Here is a 19,228-nt window from a genome sequence, read left to right on the forward strand (position 1 = left end):
CAATATATTAAAAAATTGTTTCGCGGTTTTTGCTACATAACAGCATCGCGGAGTAAAGGACTTTGTCATCTAGCAACAACGCAATGGTGTGGTTCGAAGCTAGCGTCCTATCCGTTGACCGCATATTTAGAACGCTGCCTGTATCTCCTAAAATTCCCAAGGAATTTTAATAATTTTTTGTCAAGACATTATTGACAATGAATAACTAAATCGATGCATAGAAGTAACAAACTAAGGTTTTTTTGTGGTCCGTTGCAACCCTTATGGGTGCCTAAACTAAGAGTTGAGGTCTTAAGAGAGTCAAGACCAACCTAATTATGGCTTTTGACAATAGACCATTCGAGTCTATTACAAGGACCGCAGGAGAACTTTGAATAGATGCGAGAACATGAAGGTGGATAGGCTGCTTATAAGCAGGACAGTAAGATGCGAACTCCTGAATGAAACTCTAGAAGCCTTTGTAGCCTTTAAGTTGTTCTGTCGCCTACCCTGTAGTGCATGATGATGAACGAGCTGCTATTAAAACTAAGGAACAAAAGCTTTAAAACTTTAGAATATGCAGATGACTTGGGGATACTAGCCCAAGGAAAATTTAATACAACTGTGAGAGAAAGAATGCAAACTACTCTGAACGTCGTGAAAAACTGGATAGAGACGGAGCTTAAGATCAGTCCCCTTAAATTCGCAATTATACCATTTATGTATGGTAAAGAAATTCCTATGCTTGGAGAGATAAAATATCTGGGGGTTATCTTGGACACCAAATTAAGCTGGAACCAACATCTCGACAAAATAACCAAGCGATCGGAATCAATTTTATTGACGACCAAACGCATGCATGGGCAAACATGGGGATTAAAGGCTAAAATGGCACACTGGATCTACACTAGAGTAGTAGTACCCAGTAGTAGTAGTACTATAACTTACGCTGCACTAACGTGGGAGCCAAAAACCCTGCTAAAAAGAGCAAGGCTTAAGTTAAGCAAAATATAAAGGCTCGCAGGTCTAGGCATAACAGGAGCCATGAAATCTACACCAACCGCATCCATGGAAGCCCTGCTTAGCCTCCCACCATTACACCTAATGATTCATGGAGAAGCAAAGCTGGGACTGGAGCGAATGGGAAGTAATTGTCAAGTTAACTTGCCAGAACACCAAAGAATATCAGGAATCTGTGAGGCTATTAAATCCACCATTCAAAGTTGAATATCCAACAAGAAAAGAATGGAATGACAGTAACCGCAGACTATACGAAGATTTTATGTGGTACACAGATGGATCCAAAACCGACAAGGGAACGGAAGCTGGAATTTTTAAAGAAAACCTAAGCATGAAACGTCCCATCCGCTCGGAAGAAAAGCCACAGTTTTTCAGACGTAAATATTTACGATACTAGAGTGTGCTAGGGAAAACATTAGGACAGCATACACTAATAAGCAAATCCTAATAATAACAGACCGCCAAGCCGCCCTAAGGGCTTTATCGAACCCTAGGGTCACATCAAAGCTGGTTTAGAAATGCCTCATGAAACTGAAAACCTTAGGGGCCCGCAACTCAGTTAGGCTTATATAAATTTCGGGAGATACAGGTATTCCAGAAAATGAAAAAGCCGATGAACTTGCAAGAAAAGGCTCTACGGCACCTTACATTGCACTAGAACCTGCACTGGGAGTGCCAAGAAGCACCCTCCGCAGTGAGATCAGGGACTGAGTGAAAAGAAGACATCAAGTTCACTGGACAGAAATAAGACAGCTGAAGAGAGAAAACATGTTTATAAACTTTAAAAAAGACGAAAAAATTACTCCTTTAGAGACCTCCTTACAATTGGGATGAACAAACTCAGAATACTTATAAGTATCAGAACGGGTCACATAGCCGTTAAAGAACACTTGAACAGAATTGGAGTATCATTGGACATAATGGAGATCTTAACTGCCGATTGTGCAAAAAGGAACCAGAAACAGTGCGACATGTAATTTGCAATTACGAGGCTTTGTGCCGCAAAAGGTAACAAATATTTGGGAGAGACACAGTAGACCCAGAAGTATTAGGTACCACACCAGCAAAAGACCTGTACCCCGCAGGGCAGCGAGCTGCTAGGATGGGTAGTATAAAGGTATTTCGGGGTCAGCACAATAAGCCTTTAGGCTGAGGTGTATTCGGTTATAATGGACGAACTCCAAGAGGAAAAAAAACCTAATTATGGGTTTTTTTAGTGAACCATTATGAAAACATTTTTATCATAGGCAAGGTCATTAAAATATTTTCAAGTTTGTGCAATGTGAAAATTCTTCAATAGGGGAGATTGGGTCACAGTGGCCACCCGGGCACAGTAGTGACTTTTAAATAACTTTTGTTCCTTGGGCTCATATGTTACGTCACCTAAGATAAAGAGGGTAAGTCACCATACCAACTATTTATCTTTCGTTACCCGTTCTAACATTTACGATTCTCGTGTTAGTGTCTGTTGTTGTTTTGAAATGTAGTAGATCAAAATGAGTCTACAATTCTTTTCATACCTCCTGAAAATTTACGAACAAATCCAAAAGTTAATGATATTGAACAACGAAAGACAGGACGGAAGAAAAAAGAAACACTTGAAAAAAAGCCAAAAAAAAGAGAATTTCAAACAAAAAAAATAAGAAAGATAATACTATAAAAAATAAGAAAGATAATACTATAAAAGTTAAGAAGGATTTAATGAAATTGCTGCCATTCAGTAGCGAAAGTTAGGGTGAAACATCAGATTTATCAGATAGTGAAACTTCTAACAGAGAAATTTTGGAATCAGATGAAGACATTGTGGAACTGGATGAAAATTTGAACAATATTCGTAAGAAGCGTTCAACTTATAATTTCGGTATTGACTTTAGTGGTTCCAATATAATTTAATCTTTCCTAAATATAAGTTTTAATCTGGATTTCCTTGTTAGTAGCCAGTGTGCCCCAATGTCATGGCCACTCTATCCCTAGTGGCCGGTACAATGGCCAAAAATCAAGGCTGATAAAAATGTTTATTTTTTTTTAAGAATATGTATTTTAGTTTAAAATATATTGTTGTGTTATTAGTACAGACTATGTTCTTTATTTCCCTTTAAGAATATATGTCATTCCCATATGTCATTTTTATACAATATTTTGTTTGTTGACAAAGTTCTATAATGTTGTATATTAGTACAACAGTAAATATCTGCACCCAAAATCTGATAAAAACAAAAAAACTAATAGAGGTCTTTGATCTTCAGATGGTTTCAAATGATTACTGGGTGATTGAGCAATTTTACAACCCAACATTTTTTTTTTCATATTTTTAGAAAGCTTACCTCAAATCTTAATTTTTTGAACAAAGAAATAAAAATGTAAGTTGCATATGGAGTACAGTTAATAGTTCTATGCTCCTATTTAGTAATATGCACACATAATAAAAATATACTATGATATTCTCACAGGCCAATCACTTTTATATTCATCAAATGTGCATTTTTCCCATTAAATAAATGAAATTAACATTAAGTAAATAAACTATAATCATTGCCAGATTGTGTAGCCATTTACGCTTCGATCATGAGATATTATTTTAGAACATGAAAGTTTCAGGTCAGGGAATCTCCAGTACCATTTTTTTTTATGATATACAATTTTATGTACATGTTCGTGAATGGAAGACTACACATAGGCATTATAAATGGCACGACCGCTTCTCGCTTACTTTCTGGTTGATAAGAAGCCCGGCGGATTCTGATCATCTGATGTGCTATTTTCAGCACGGCATAATCAGCAGACCTCATCTTGCTGTGTGATTTATATCCCTTCCGAAAAAGTTCAAAAAGTTTGAAAATAGACCGATTCCTTGTGCTAAAACTAGTTTAAATATCGTGTCAAATTTTGAGACATCTTTTTGCCTCCAAAAATGTGGTAATTGTCGCATCAAAGCTCAGGCCAACATGTGAACAGTTGTGTTTGAATTTAATTTTTGTAGTTTATCAAAGGGTTATTCAGGGTTACATTAAAAAAATTGTGAAGAAATTTAAAAATTTGTAACCACAGTACTACAAAGATCAATAGGGGGTGTCAGTTTTTTTCGGTTTTTTGTGAATGCCTGTAATTTTAAAAGTACTCAAGACAGATTTTTTTAAAAATTTTTTTTTAATCCATGAGGTCTATTGCCCGTTTTCGGCTTATATCGTTGATTTTTGGGACACGCTGAGTATGGTGTATTTTATATTCATTTATCTACACAACGAGTTTGTAGGTGTAAAGGTAGAACAACATTTTTAATAATTACTATGAGTTCTTAAACTGTTTGGGGGGTGGTTTAACCCCTTAGCTAAAAAAACTTGGTTGATTTTTTAAATTATTTATTAATTAATGAACATTTATGATTTATGTTTGTCAAAAATATCGAATTTACACTAGTTTCTTCTATATGTAATTATAGCTTTTCCTTTTTCTTTCAGAAGTTTAAAATCAGATTTAATTCTTAAATATTAAAAAAAATATCGCGGGCAGACTTTTAACTATCTGATAGGCGACTTTAGAAATTTGACTTTCGTTTCTTATTCCGTTGCTAACTTTCATGATACAAATAGCATTGTATGTGAAGTGCATTGTTGCAAATTTCCCTAAACGCGTATACATGTAAATAGGGCCTTGTCCAAAGGAGGCATTTTTTTTGTTAACTTAATTTTTGACAATCTTGACATCACAAGACAAGACAGTTATGATATTTGACATTTGACAATTGTGACATTGGATGTGTGTCGGCTTGTTTTCATTTTGCAATAATTTTGTAAATCCACCTATACGTTTGAGCGGTTTTTACTTTTTCAAATTTTGTGGAATTTATTAATAATATTTTCAGCTACCATTCAAATTAAGACACCGAGACAGTCAAAATAATGGCTCAGAGATTTCCTGGCCCGGGGCCTAACCCGCCTGCCACTGGCCCTCCGCCACAAAGGTATCCTCAACCTCAAAATCAAGGGATGCGGCCCTATACTCAACCAAATTTTCCGGTAAGTTACATCCCAAGTACTCTCATGTTTTTTCTGTTTTTTTTAAATATTTAATTGTTTCAGAAGGGTTTAGTGCACCCAAAGATATACCCTTGACATAAAAAGTCAAAAGACCCAAAATTATCATATTTGTGGTAATAGCCCCATTAGTAATTTAATATTTACCTGCATTGCAAAATATTAAGTAGATACAATTAATGGCAAAAAATGTAAATATGTGTATATATTTATACCTGAGTTTAGTCCAAATTAAAACTATGTTAGGTCTGTAAGTATTATATCTACCTTTAGGTTTGTAATTACCTACCTAGGATCTAGTATAAATAAGAAGAAATTGAGTGTGACAATTTCAATTCTAATTAAGTTCTTTACGAGTTAACTTAAATGGCTATTGTTGTACACAACTGATTTAAACAAGTTATTTTTTGTGGAATTATAGCACAAAAATGTGGCAACTACAGGCGGGTATAGTAATACCTGCAATCCTGTAGTAACTGAGGTTGAGGATGCTGCAGCTGACATGTGTGGTTTGACACAATGACCTTTGGCTACATTTAATAATATAATAGAGAAATACACAATTTCCAGGAGAAAGTGACAAAGAGAATCTGGCTCTTTGAAATGTGTGGATAAGAGTGATTTGGTTTTATCAAGAAGAAAAATTTATTAGGTGTATGAAGAACAATCGATATGCACTATGGTTACCTTAAGAAAAAGACTAATTAAAGACGAAGCAAATATTTCTTGTAGCATATCTAGCTTAAGAAACATTTTGCCTAAAATGGGTTTTAGCTATAAGACGATAAATAAACCTGAAACAATAATGGAGTCTCAATGATTACAGGAATGGCATGATAAATACTTAATGGCTATAAAATAAAATAGGGATGAATTCAAATTCAAATATATTTATTGTCTAAAAGGAATCTAATCCTGAACACTAAGACAATATATCAAAATATAAGTAATAACAATTCATATATCATGAAAAATAATAATAATCATATATAAAAATATAACTAATGTGTAATCATACAATGTGTTCAAGAAGAAAAAAATTTATAAGAGGCATATTAACTAAATAGGTTTATGACATTATTTGACAATAATTTTTAAAATAAAATGACAAGAAGACATATTAAAGAGATTGAAATCCAGACTCAAATGGACCAAGTTAAACCACCCTGAAGATCTTGATACTCTACCTCTTCCTCCAACCTAAGTCCCAAAGTATGCAAGGGTACACTGTATTAAATACTGCACTAGAATGGCTTAAATACTATGGTATTTGTGGCCTTATATGTTCCACTTGTATTTAATAGAGTCTATTAGTGCTCCACATAATTAATGAAAGGCAGAATATGGCGAGTGGTTTTAGGACAGATTAGTGCTTTTAGTGATAGTGTATTCCTGTATGATGGCAGATGTTTTTTTCTGTTTCCATGAAGTAAGCCAGCAACTTTCATTTGTGTCCCTGTCTTATCGCCATAACTAATCATCTGTAGAAATATTATTTTGTGCATTTCTGTTAAATGCATTCTTGTGATAATCAGTTAAGGAAATCCGAAGAACTATGACACTGCGAACTATTGCTGATAGACACTAATTTCCAAGGCCAAGCATCTTAAACCAAAGTGAAGAACACAATTTTATAACACATATTTATTTTTTTAATCTCGTATCAGTAAGAAGGTATGTTAAAATGGTTTGTGTTTACTTTCCCACTATCAAAACTAAAATGGGAAATAAGCATTGAGTGTATTGTAAAGAATTTATGCAATAAACTGGAAAACACTTAATATCTCCAAAATTGTTGAAAATTGCTGTAGGACATTGTACATGAAATATGTGTTTTTTTTGAAAATACTCCCATTTATTTACAATGGAACTTATTCCATTTGGTTGATACACACTGTATAACACAGAATAAGATGCTGATCCTGAAACCAAAGGTGTTAATCCTTAGGTAATTTTAAAAAGAAAAGTTCAAATAAAGCTGTCCTAAACTCCTTAACTTTTGAGCTACCAAGTGTGGGAAGTTGTCACTCTTAGAACCAAATTTAGGAGACTGTGTATAAAATTTTTTTAAACTATTTAATATTAAAGTACCGCTAGACTTCTAGAATTTAAGCTGTTATACTGTAATGGTAAAATATTGTATTTTTAACTCTGTGTTTGTTTTGCAAGAAAGAGCTATTAGATATACATATGTGTCATAAATCTCCACAGGACTCATGTAGATTCCTATTTAAAGATACTTATCTTGAGTCTGCTTGGCTAATATATAAAAAATATAAATCATATCTTGAAAAAAATGGCTCCTTAAAACATTATAATACCAGACAAAACTACAATATTCCAATGCCCATCTCAAAAAGTGAACTCACAGGGAATTCCCTAATATATTTGAGCATAAAATTTTTTAACAATCTTCAAAATTGCATAAAAGCCTCTAAAAGTCCTCCTAACTTTAAAAAGTCCTTAATGGAATTTTTTCAAAGCAAGTATTTTTACAGCCTAACAGAGTTTTTTGAAAATAATTAGGAATAGGCCAATAGGATATAATTAGTTTTTACTAAAGATGTAAGGGTTAGATTTTGTGATGTTACTCTAATAAAATCTTAGTTAAATTTCGTCTTGAATTTAAAATTAAATTTTGTTACTGTTTATGTTGAATCCACCTGATTTATGTTCCTATTTTATATTATAAGAAGCTTTATCAACAAATACCATGTGTTTATGATAGTAAAGCCTGTTTTGACTTTGAATAACCCTGTATATAGACAATACAACAAAAATATATATACTCAATATTATATGGAGTCTAGTCCACAAAACAAACAATTTTATTATTAAAAAATTTCATCATTTTCATCCAAATCAGACAATGTCATTGTAATTATTAAAGGTTCTATGGTTTTCTCAACAAAATTATCAAGATTTCTTATCTTTTCCTCTTTTTTAATTATGTGGTTTATCACTGCTCCAGTTTTCTTTGGTAATGTCGTCCACTGTCTCTTTCAAAAGTTCCCTAACATCTTTGATTTTAAAGGTACAAGTATGTCTAGCAATAAATCCTTTTACTTGAGCCAAAACTAATTTTATTGGATTCTTTAATTCAAAACTAATTTTTATTTCCCAATGATGGAAATTTCAGTTTAACAATGACATAATTTTCAGGAATTGATTTGATCCCTTTCACAAAAAAAATCTTCAAAAACATCAGATTTCATTTTTTCATGGTAGTCTCTAGTAATTTAGATTTGAATTCAAATCTAAAAATACTTTATCACTACGAATCTGTGGGATATTTAATCTGTGCACCTTACTGGAAGGAATTCATTATTCTCATTATTTATATTCATTATTCATCATTATTTATTACTTGAGTACCTTTAGAAGTACCTAGAATACCTAAATATTACCATAATGTAAAATCGGCTCTTAATAATTTAAAATTGCTTGCTAATAATATAATACTTGCCTATTTTTTGCACTAATTAATAAACACAACAAATGAAACCATTCATGTGTTTACCGAAAAGTGTATGGTACACTTTTGTCCTTGACCCTTCCTCATGCTCCTATGCTATAGGAAATTGATTTTAGGTTAAAATAAGGTAAACATTTAGATACATATTTAAAAGAACACTATTTCTAATATAATATAAAATGATTAAATTGATAGTTCATATTTGAAGAAAACCAAGAAATTGTCTAAAATATCCATAAAGAAGCCATAACTGAAGGATCCAACAAAATGATGTGGAGTTTTTGTGAGAGTTTGTGGTTTATATCAAGGAAGAAATCACCTGAAACTTGCATTAACTATCCGGGTTTTATTAAAACTGGAATGTTTTCTTAATTAGAAATCATAGTTTGTTAAAGACTGCTAACATTAACAGAACATTATCAGGTCTTTATCCCAGAGAACATTTCTGGAGGCATTTATATATTTGTTTATTAGGGAGTACCTAGTTAAAAATGACTTTTACTCATTTGAGGAGTAACTCTGGTCCAACTTTGCTAACCTCCTTTAACCTTATTATTTTATATCTGTGTTATTTTTAATTGCATTATTAGTTTTGAGTAATTTTAGACATAAATAATTTTTAGTCACATGTTTTATTGTATTTTTTAGGTTTTGTGACTTTATATTTCTTGATTTGTGTAAGAGTACTTCATTTGTTGACACTAATAGAAGAATAAATAAAACAATAAATAAAGATAGAATTGAAACCTATGGTTTTCATTTCTATTGAAGACTCTGCAACAGTTGTTCAGATATGCCATGAGAGATGATAAATGAATAAATATTAGCAGATTGTGATCTAAACGTACTTTACATACCTCATATTCTCACCACCAAATTTTTAACCAAGGAAATATGGAGACTGGTTCATTTACTTTTAAAATTATATGGAGATGCTCTCCTTGTAAATGAGATTCTTTTCCCCTCATATAATTGTAATAAAAGGTATTGCATATTAGATAAGTGGGTTCTGGATAGTATACTGGACTCACTTATCTGATGTGCAAGTGTGTTACATTGCTCAAAAGGAAATCCATCTTTTTATCTCAAAATTCTAAAACACTACAATAAATACTATACTAAAATAATAAAATAAAATACTTACTTAAATAATAAAATATATCCGTATTCTGTGGAAAAAACGCAATAAAAACTTTTAATAATAACAGAGATACAAAAAAAGAGTCCTAAAATCATAGATTTTCAAAATTAACGCTACAGCGAAATTTTGAAAATATGTGGGACAGCTTTCACATTTTTAACAATGGCATACTTCAGAAAATTGCATCGCAAACGACAAGACTCATTTCCCACAGCAACCGAGATAACCTACTAGTGTTATAGTTTGGACAGTCTTTACAATGTCCATCATAATTATGTATAAGTACATCATATTGTACTTCATGATGGACTGCTATAATAATATTTGAATTTTAAAATTGCAAAATAGGATGAAACCAGGTTATGAAAATGATATAATAATAAAATCTATTTAGATTTTTGAATACAAAAATAATGGATTTTTTTTTAATTCTATAAAATAATTAATTGCATTATGTAAGAAGTTTTAAATATTTATTTATTTAAAAAATAAAATCTATTTAACTACCTAATATTTTATAGAGCATTTAAACAAATTAATAAAAAAAAGGTGATGCAATTAAATGCTTATAAAATAGCTGGACCTAATTCATAAAAAAACACAAAACTCACTGGTTGTTTTTAGTAATGCTGTTGTAACTAAAATGATAATGACTAAATGTGAAGTAACATTTGTGTTTTTATCTTTTATCTTGTTAAAAATTATATTTTTTTTCTGTTTTGTTTTTACAATTTTGCTTTTTAATTATTAAAAACCACCAGATATTCTAATTGGTCCATTTCTCCTAGATGCAATATAGATCTAGTATTTTTGGGGGTTTTAAGAACCATTTCCTTGCTTCTAATTAGTACCTTTAGTAAAGGATATTTTTTTAATTTCTGAAAATGAAACATTTATATATATATTTATTTGCCTTCATTTATTCTGCCTTGAATTTAAGCTGTCCATATTATATGACAGATTTTTATTTCTTGTAGTATTTTACTCTCGCATATTGATTTTGATAAGATTCTGCAAAATCAATAAAAAGATTTATTTTTCAAGCAAAGAGCAGGATACAATAACCCACCTGCCGCAATGAATACCAGTGGTGGAACAATGATACAGAGACCTCCGGGAGCCCCATATTCTCCCATGAGAGGCCAAATGCAAAGTCAAAGTGGAGGAAAACGCCCTGCTGATACCAGAGGTGCTTTGCAACAAAAAAGGTACAGCTTAAAAAACAAAATTAGTGTTGAAAAAGGATATGCTAAAATTTAATATTTTAGTGAGTACAGTCATAGCACAAGCAAGAAGAAAAAGAAGTTAGCAGATAAAATTCTGCCACAAAAGGTTAGGGACTTGGTGCCAGAAAGTCAAGCCTATATGGATTTGCTTGCATTTGAGAGGAAACTTGATGCAACTATAATGCGAAAGCGCCTGGATATCCAAGAGGCATTGAAGAGACCAATGAAGCAAAAACGCAAGCTACGAATTTTTATTTCTAATACATTTTATCCAGCTAAAGAAGCTTGCCCAGATGGACCTGATGGCCCTGGTCAAGAAGGGTAAATACATTCACTATTTTTAATTAAATTTAAGTTATACACTATTAAATTTAGGTCAGTGGCTTCATGGGAGTTAAGAGTTGAAGGAAGGCTTTTAGATGACTCAAAAAATGATCCTAATAAAGTTAAAAGGAAATTCTCATCATTCTTTAAATCTCTGGTTATTGAGCTTGACAAGGAACTTTATGGTCCAGATAACCACTTGGTTGAATGGCATAGAACTCTAACCACACAGGAAACTGATGGTTTTCAGGCAAGAACCTTATATACTTTAAAAAATTAAATATTTATGTTATAGTTTATTTTAGGTAAAAAGGCCGGGAGACAAAAATGTCAGATGTACCATCCTTTTGCTTCTTGATTATCAACCGTTGCAATTTAAATTGGATCCGAGGCTGGCTAGACTGCTTGGCGTACACACACAAACTCGTCCAGTCATTATATCTGCCTTGTGGCAATATATAAAAACTCATAAGTAAGTTTTTTATAGTTTTGTAGAAAATTAAAAAAATTAAAAATGAGAAGCAATGTTAACCTCTGTATCATGATATAGTATGTATAATATGACTATAACATGCCAATTGATCCTCAATATTTTTAGGCAAATACTTAATATTAATAGCACTTATAATTCCTGCCAAAATATTTATGAAAACCCTCGGAGTTTAATATTTTTTTGTCCACGGTGTTCTGAAAATAAATTCTAAGGCTGATACTGATATCTTGCGGCAATATACAATATACATTGTTGATTCAGAGATCAGGCCAAGTAAATAAAGTAATTTCTTAAATGAAAAGCAAAGCTGTGGATTTGGATTTCCGAAATATAAGAATGACATCTTGTCACTGTTTGTCTTACTCCATATATTACATTTATAATAAATTATTGTATTCAATTTAGTGTTTTTCCAAACGTTGGAAACTTGCCGATTTGATTCCTATTTTTAAGATGTTAATCTTGGGAGTAGGAATGAAGTTGGAAAAGCTAATCATAGTGTCACACTATCGCCTAATAATGGGGTAAATTCGCTTATAATAGCTTCTATTCATTTTTGTGACTATATTTTTAAAGCATTCGATCGAAGAAAGACAACAGTATTGGTGTTGATACACATTAGCCGCGCATTTGATATAGGATTGCATATTTCGATTTATTAGCAAAATCAAAATATTTTGGATTTCATATATCTGGTGTTAGCTTGTATTCAAGATTTTCTAAACACCTTCGTATCTAATGTTCATACTAATGCGCTGACAATATTGTGGTTTATGATTGGTCTAATTGATCTCATCTAATTGGTATCATTGGTCTGGACGAGTCTGCAAGCTATAAATCGAGTTGTTCTTACTATACATACCTTAGACCTATGTATAAATCACAAATTGGTTTGGGTTGGGTTGTTTGGGAAAAGTTTAATTTCCAGAGTGAGTCCAAGTTGCTGGTACTGAGAACCTCTTTCGCATACAGTTAAAATAAATATAGGTGGATCATGCCTTTCTTCTATTAATTATTCATAAAAAGTTGAATCTAGGTTATTGCTAGCAACTTTTTTAAATTGAAATTTTTTTATATGAACAAAGATTATCTTACAGCAGATGTAAGATTGCATCTTTACGACTCTGACCATCATTAATTCAAAGTTTAGAACAACTACAAAAATAAAAAAAAATCATTATGAACAAATATAATCACGGTGCTCCGTTACTATATTGCTCAAAATGGCTGCTCTTACGATGAAACGATTTAAATTTCAGTTGGCTACTTTTATACATAAAGGTTTCCGGCGTAGTAAGCTAACAAATATGGGTTGGTGGAAGAGGTACTTGAAACGTTCATTCTTTCGCTATCCCTAAGCACAGGTCCGCAAATTTAAGGTACTGTTAACAATAATGGCTCCAAACTGTAGCACCTGCAGTAAAATAACTTAGTCCGTAAGAACTTCAGAAAAAGTTAAAAGCATTACTTTATGTGTAAGAAATGTATATATTGTGTTTCTTCATTTTATACCTGATCTTGATTGTACAGGGTGGTTTTTCTTTAAGGATGGAGGGGTAGCATATCTTAGCAAAGAATAACCCATTAGCTTTGGAGAAAAAATTGGGTAATAAAAATGGCCAAAAGAACTTGCTGGAATAAAGTTTCTAACCTTTTTTAATCCCCATAAAAATTACAAAAAAATATTACCTCCATGATTTCAATATTCCAATCTTTTGTACTTCTTCTATTCTATTCAACATCTTTTTGATGTAACACCTCTTGCTATAAAATGTCAAATTAGGGCAGGAGAGGAGAGGAAAAATCTATTGACAAAAGTGTTTAAAATTTTGATTTAGCTCAACAGAATGTATTAAACTTAGTCTCTTCTTTATGGTAGTTAAAAGAAAATAATCGGTAATAGTACAGTTTGACTGTACTACCTGTAGACCGAAAATGTCTTATAAACGAAAAAATTGTCTAGAGGCTGATCTTTTTTTCAATTGATTATATAGGGTTTTGCACGTACTAAATCTGAAGTTTCGCCGGGCTTTTTTTAGGGGATGATAAGATTGGTCGTGGATTAGTGTTATACCGTGAGACCGGCAACTTTGATATTATATTCTCAGAAAAATCACAGCTGCATTTTACTTTACGGGGAAAAGTCCTAGGGGTAAATTTAAGCGGAAAGAAAAAGAGAGCAATCCTCCAAAAAAACAGTTTTTATTCGGTAGCTTGTCAGGAAAAATTTAGCTTGACAAGACGCGTCTACTGATATATAGGTCGACTTTCAAAAAAATTACTTCATATTATAATTAAATTCATATTATATTTTATTATATAATTAACTTCATATTATAAAAAAAAATATTTATTTTGATATAACTCAAAGTAAGTAGGTTCAGCAAAGATGTTTTAAATGCATAAAATGTAGCTTCAATTATAAGCAATTTTTTTATCAGTTTGACTTAGCTCGACAATTATGATATGAAAAGGTGGAGGAAGGATGAATAAATTCTTGAAACTAATCATCAAGAGACATCAAGTTAAAAAAAAAATGCGCCAAATACGGTGCAGAAATCAGTAAGCCTAATTCACGATTTTTCTATGGCTATGCGTTGCAAATAAATGATTGCAAATTTAGTGACAACTTCGATTGATGACGCTACAGGCGGCTTCTTAACTTCTTAATGTAGTTCTTGTTTTCACCGGTTTAAGTGCAGAAACTCGTGCATCTATTCATTTTAAGGTAGAACTTTCATTGCAACTAGAGCACGCAAATGATCTTTCATGAAAGTGAAAGCAAAAATCCCATGGAATTCTTATTTCATGCATTATTTGCTGCAGCTCATATGTGAGATTGATTTTTCGTCGATGTAAATGCGGGACTGCCATGAAATTCTTTATTTTTCAATGATCTTTAGTCGCAACAAGGTTGTCTTTCATAAGTGTGAATACAGAGATCCTCTGTAAATCTAATTCTACAATGTATCAATTGTTGCAGCTAGGAAAAGAGAATGGCTTTTTGGCGGTGTGATTGCAAAAATATAGAGTTCTCATTCAATTAATCAATTTAGTAAATAAAAATGGCTACATTTTATACATTTTAAATGTATCTTTGCTAAACCTACTCGTTTTAAGTTATACCGAAATAAATATTTTTTCTATAAAAAAAAAATTGAGTATGATTTTTTTTTTGATAGCCGATGTATATACGAGTAGACGCGTCTTTTCAAGAGCTATAACTTTGCGGTTTGAACAAAAATTGTTTACCTTTTTCCTGGCAAGTTATCGAGTAGAAAACTGTTTTTTTCGGAAGTTTACTCCTTTTCTCACCCCTCGAATTTCCCACCTACGACTTTGACTCCGTGAAGTAAATGCATCTGATTTTTCTGAAAATTTGTAACATAAATTCCTAGATAGATTATCATACCTAGACATCAACCCGCAAAATTCGAGAGATCTTTTACATATTACCTGGCTAATAAGTCAGGTAATAATAACCATCTCTACCATCTGCCCTTCAAGTCTGCTCAATCGCAGCTTTCTCTAACCATATTAAAAAGCTATGTCTGGCCTTGCCCCAACTTTCTTGATTTAATACCTAATTTCGCCAATAATCAAATCTTGTGCCCACACATCATCTAGTTTGATGATAGATTATAAAAAAAATTAATTTTTCCTTTTGAATTTGTTGGTTTTATGATCTTTTTCTATCATATTGAAGGAGTGTATGTCTTGTTCTTAAGGATAAATGAGCTGAACAATTAGGTCCAGTTGCACTCTAGCCTTTTTACTGTATATGAATAAAGATTATTATTATTATTATTATAAATTCAAAACTGTAGATCTAACTATACGGTATAGCACCAATCCATGACCAGTTTCAATCATTCCGACGAAACTTTAGATTTAGTGCATGCAACATATACTAAATGTATAATCAACTAGAGTTGAATTAGAAAAAGTAGATTGAATTTGCATGCAGGGCGTTGGAAACTTTTTTAATTTATTACCATGTTCGATCTCGCCAACTTGCGTAAATTTCTATATTATATATTTTGTAGACAAGTAATAAGACATTTATTATTATTAATATTTAAATTTATAGACTTCAAGATGCTCATGAGAGGGAATACATCATCTGCGACAAATATTTGGAGCAGATCTTTAACACATCTAAAATGAAGTTTGCTGAAATTCCTCAGAGGTTAAATCCTCTGTTGCACCCACCAGATCCAATTGTGATCAACCATGTCATTTCTGTGGAAGGAGGAGCGGAGAGCAAGCAGACGGCTTGTTACGACATTGATGTGGAGGTGGGAAGTACCAAAATGACAATAAACAATCATTTTTATGTTATTTTTTTATTTTTAGGTGGATGACACATTAAAAACACAAATGAACAACTTCCTGCTCAGCACCGCCAGCCAGCAAGAGATTCAAGGATTGGATTCGAAAATTCATGAAACGGTAGACACGATTAACCAATTGAAAACAAACAGAGAATTCTTCTTGAGTTTTGCCAAAGATCCTCAGCACTTTATTCATAAATGGATAGTGTCTCAAACTAGAGATCTAAAGGTATTTGGGTGAATTTCTTATTTTGGACTCTCAGTGTATATTATTTTAATTTAGACGATGACTGATGTGGTTGGAAACCCAGAAGAAGAAAGAAGATCAGACTTCTTTTACCAACCTTGGGCGCAAGAGGCTGTTTGTCGCTATTTCTATACGAAGGTTCAACAGAAACGGGCCGAGTTGGAGCAAGCTTTAGGTATTCGTAATAACTGATTTAAGAATAATTTTTGTGTAACCGATTATTTAGATTAGGTTTTAAACTAAAAATAGCTCTTAAAAATGATCATTGTATAAGATAGTTCCAACTAAAATTTTAAACGCTAAGTATGTAGTATTGATAGTGAAATAGTGCTTTCCGTACGTTAATTAAAGTTTTATAGAAAAATGTTTTTTTTTTTTTGGTAAAGAAGTTTTTTTAGTACATAGTCAAATGTACGCCGCTACTTTAAGCTAGGTTAATAATTTTACAGTCAAAATAAATAAATGAAAAAAAATCTAAGTAAATGAAATTAAACTTTATTAGAGTCACAACAAATTCTCAAATAGTCTGCCTTCAATCCTAATGCACATTCTACACCTTTTTCGAAAAGATCGCGTTATTAATCGGGCGAATCTTTCATTGTTCATCTGTTCAGCGGCTGCCTGGATTTTCCGGCGCAGTTCAGCTATGTCTTCTATAGGATTGTTGTAGACTTTGTGTTTTATTTCTCCCCAATAAACAACGTGGCGGCCACGCCATGGTACCACCCTGCCCTACCTACCTGTTCGGGAATTCTCTGTCCAGCATTACCCTTACTCGACGAGCATAGTGGGCCCAGGCAGGCGTCTTTTTGAAACCAAATGTTTCGGTAAATATTAAGTTGACATCTTCAAGTTAGTCTGGTAAATGATTTTCCAGGAAATCTAGGTAAACCTCAGCGTTCAAATTTTCCGGCAACTCGAATGGTCCAGTAACTCTACCATTAAGTATTCCTGTCCACATGTTTACTTTAAACTAGTATTGTGACTGGTGTAAATGTGGATTTTCCACACGCTATGTATGTTGTGGAGATTTATGTATCCATCTTTCTTAGAAGTCAATTCATCGGACAATAGAATTCTTTCCAACAATTGGAAAGAATTCTATTGTCTATTGGAGAAATCTTCTCTATATCTTTACAACATTGTTTGACAAAATTCAAGTCTTGCCAGGTGGCTTCGAGATAATAAACTTTGTACTCGTTGTACGTGGTACGGATGTTACTGTTTTTTTTTTCGATATTCGATATGCTGAACTTTTAAACACGCCTGTCCTTGTTTCTATTCCACGTACTGAGGTACTCGCATCACGTGCAACTTCTTGTAAGACTTCGGCCTCGAAGGGCAAGGGCGGTCTGCCTGCACCACCCATTTGATTTGGGAATCGGCCCTCTAGAAGTAATCGATGCACATTTAGAAATACTCTGTAATCTGGATAACGCTCTTCATTTGGGTACCTTTGACGATACACTCTAGCGGCAGCATTAGCTTTTCATTAAGATTGCATGGACATTCTCCATAGATCAGATGCATGTTAGCATATTCCTGCGCAGTATAACGATTTGACATGGTTTTGTTTCCCAACTAAACAATCACACAATTATCGATAATTCAGAAAAGAGCTAAAATTTAAATGAAGTCCAATAAACCAAGCCAACTTAACGAAAAAATCCAAAATAAATAAAACACGATATCAACAGGAACACAGAAAGATGCGTAGTAAATGGAGGATAGCAAAGTCCTGCAGGAGCAAAGGTCTTAATTAATGACCTAAGTTCCGTCCTACTTACCCCTACAGGATAAGTAAGACAGGTAGTTCTATTCCCTGGTCTATATTACCTGTTTAGAAATACCCGTACAGGTAGATAGGTCGGGTAGAAGAATCGCCTGGGGCCATGTTCAGCCAATTTAAATAAATTATTTAAATTTACCTACTTTACGGAGAACAATAATTAATAAAAAGTGAAAAAATAAAATTAAGAAAAAATGTACACTAATCCAATTTAAAACATATCAAGATTGGACGCAGACAATTTGAACATTAAGTGTGACTTAAGTAAAGTTTTATTTCATTTATTTTGAATGTACAATTATTAACTTAACTTAGAGTAGCGGCGTAAATTTAACTATGGTACTCTGGTATAGGAAGAAACACAACTCTGACTTCTCTCCACGCCTTAAGGCTGTAGCTTAACGCCAAAGACGCTTTGAACATTCCCATCAGGTGCGGAAATAACTTTTCCAGACCCCTACTGAAGTAGTGCTGAATAGATGTCATCACGTAATGCGGATTTAAAGGGAGAGGACAAGGAGAATGCCCAGTTTATTTGGTCCTTGCGTATTATCCGATCGAAAAGTAGCCAATACGCCCCCTAGAAGAAGTAAGGTACTTGTATCCGATCCTCCATAATTGTGGAAGTGGAATCAGAGAAAATAGTAGCTCCGTGCTTTCTTGGAGGTTAGCTGTACAAATGCCATCTTTCGTACGTACGTATTTGACTATTTCCGAACATGGGTCTTTATTAAGAGCTTTTTGGATTCTTGCAGCATCGGTATAGTTCTCTATTTCTCTGCCGTATGTTCTCCACGATTGAGGTGGCTCCGATAAAGGTGCCAGTCCTTCGCTAGTCTGGTATATTTTACTTTATTGACAGGTTTTCCAGTTCTTGGCACTACCAAACCGACGTTTTACCAGAGTTCTAGAACCGCCGTAATGGGCATGACTTTTTTATATGAGTTTATGATGGAGGATTGGATTAGTTATATAGGATTGGCTAGTACCGTACTGCTCTAATTCCTGCTCATCATTGGGTGTTTAACTACTACCGTTTGTAGGGCCTTGTCCAGATAATTATGGCAAAGACACTTGTCGGTTTTTCTAGGGTCTCAATATAGAGGTTACGACATTGGAGTTTGGTTGTTAATGAAAATGAAAGTTATCCAGCGTTGATCTTACAT

General features: G+C 33.0%; 1 protein-coding gene across 1 annotated transcript; it reads left to right on the top strand.

Annotated features, from left to right (window-relative positions):
- The first annotated feature begins 4,743 nt into the window (after positions 1–4,743).
- On the top strand, positions 4,744–16,637 carry LOC126742392 (brahma-associated protein of 60 kDa). Its single transcript, XM_050449042.1, has 8 exons — positions 4,744–5,015; positions 10,694–10,857; positions 10,918–11,196; positions 11,251–11,449; positions 11,505–11,671; positions 15,783–15,990; positions 16,049–16,255; positions 16,310–16,637. Exons 1-8 carry the CDS (start codon positions 4,899–4,901, stop codon positions 16,463–16,465), a joined length of 1,497 nt encoding a protein of 498 aa, XP_050304999.1. The 5' UTR covers positions 4,744–4,898; the 3' UTR covers positions 16,466–16,637.
- The last annotated feature ends 2,591 nt before the right edge of the window (positions 16,638–19,228 follow it).

Source organism: Anthonomus grandis, chromosome 11 (genome assembly GCF_022605725.1).
Source record: "Anthonomus grandis grandis chromosome 11, icAntGran1.3, whole genome shotgun sequence".
NCBI classification, from domain to species: Eukaryota; Metazoa; Arthropoda; class Insecta; order Coleoptera; family Curculionidae; genus Anthonomus; species Anthonomus grandis.

Coding starts and splice junctions, on each gene's coding strand:
- LOC126742392 (XM_050449042.1), top strand. CDS start 4,899: ATGGCTCAGAGATTTCCTGGCCCGGGGCCTAACCCGCCTGCCACTGGC. Junction 5,016..10,693: donor ATACTCAACCAAATTTTCCG/GTAAGTTACATC, acceptor TTATTTTTCAAG/CAAAGAGCAGGATACAATAA. Junction 16,256..16,309: donor CTCAAACTAGAGATCTAAAG/GTATTTGGGTGA, acceptor ATTTTAATTTAG/ACGATGACTGATGTGGTTGG.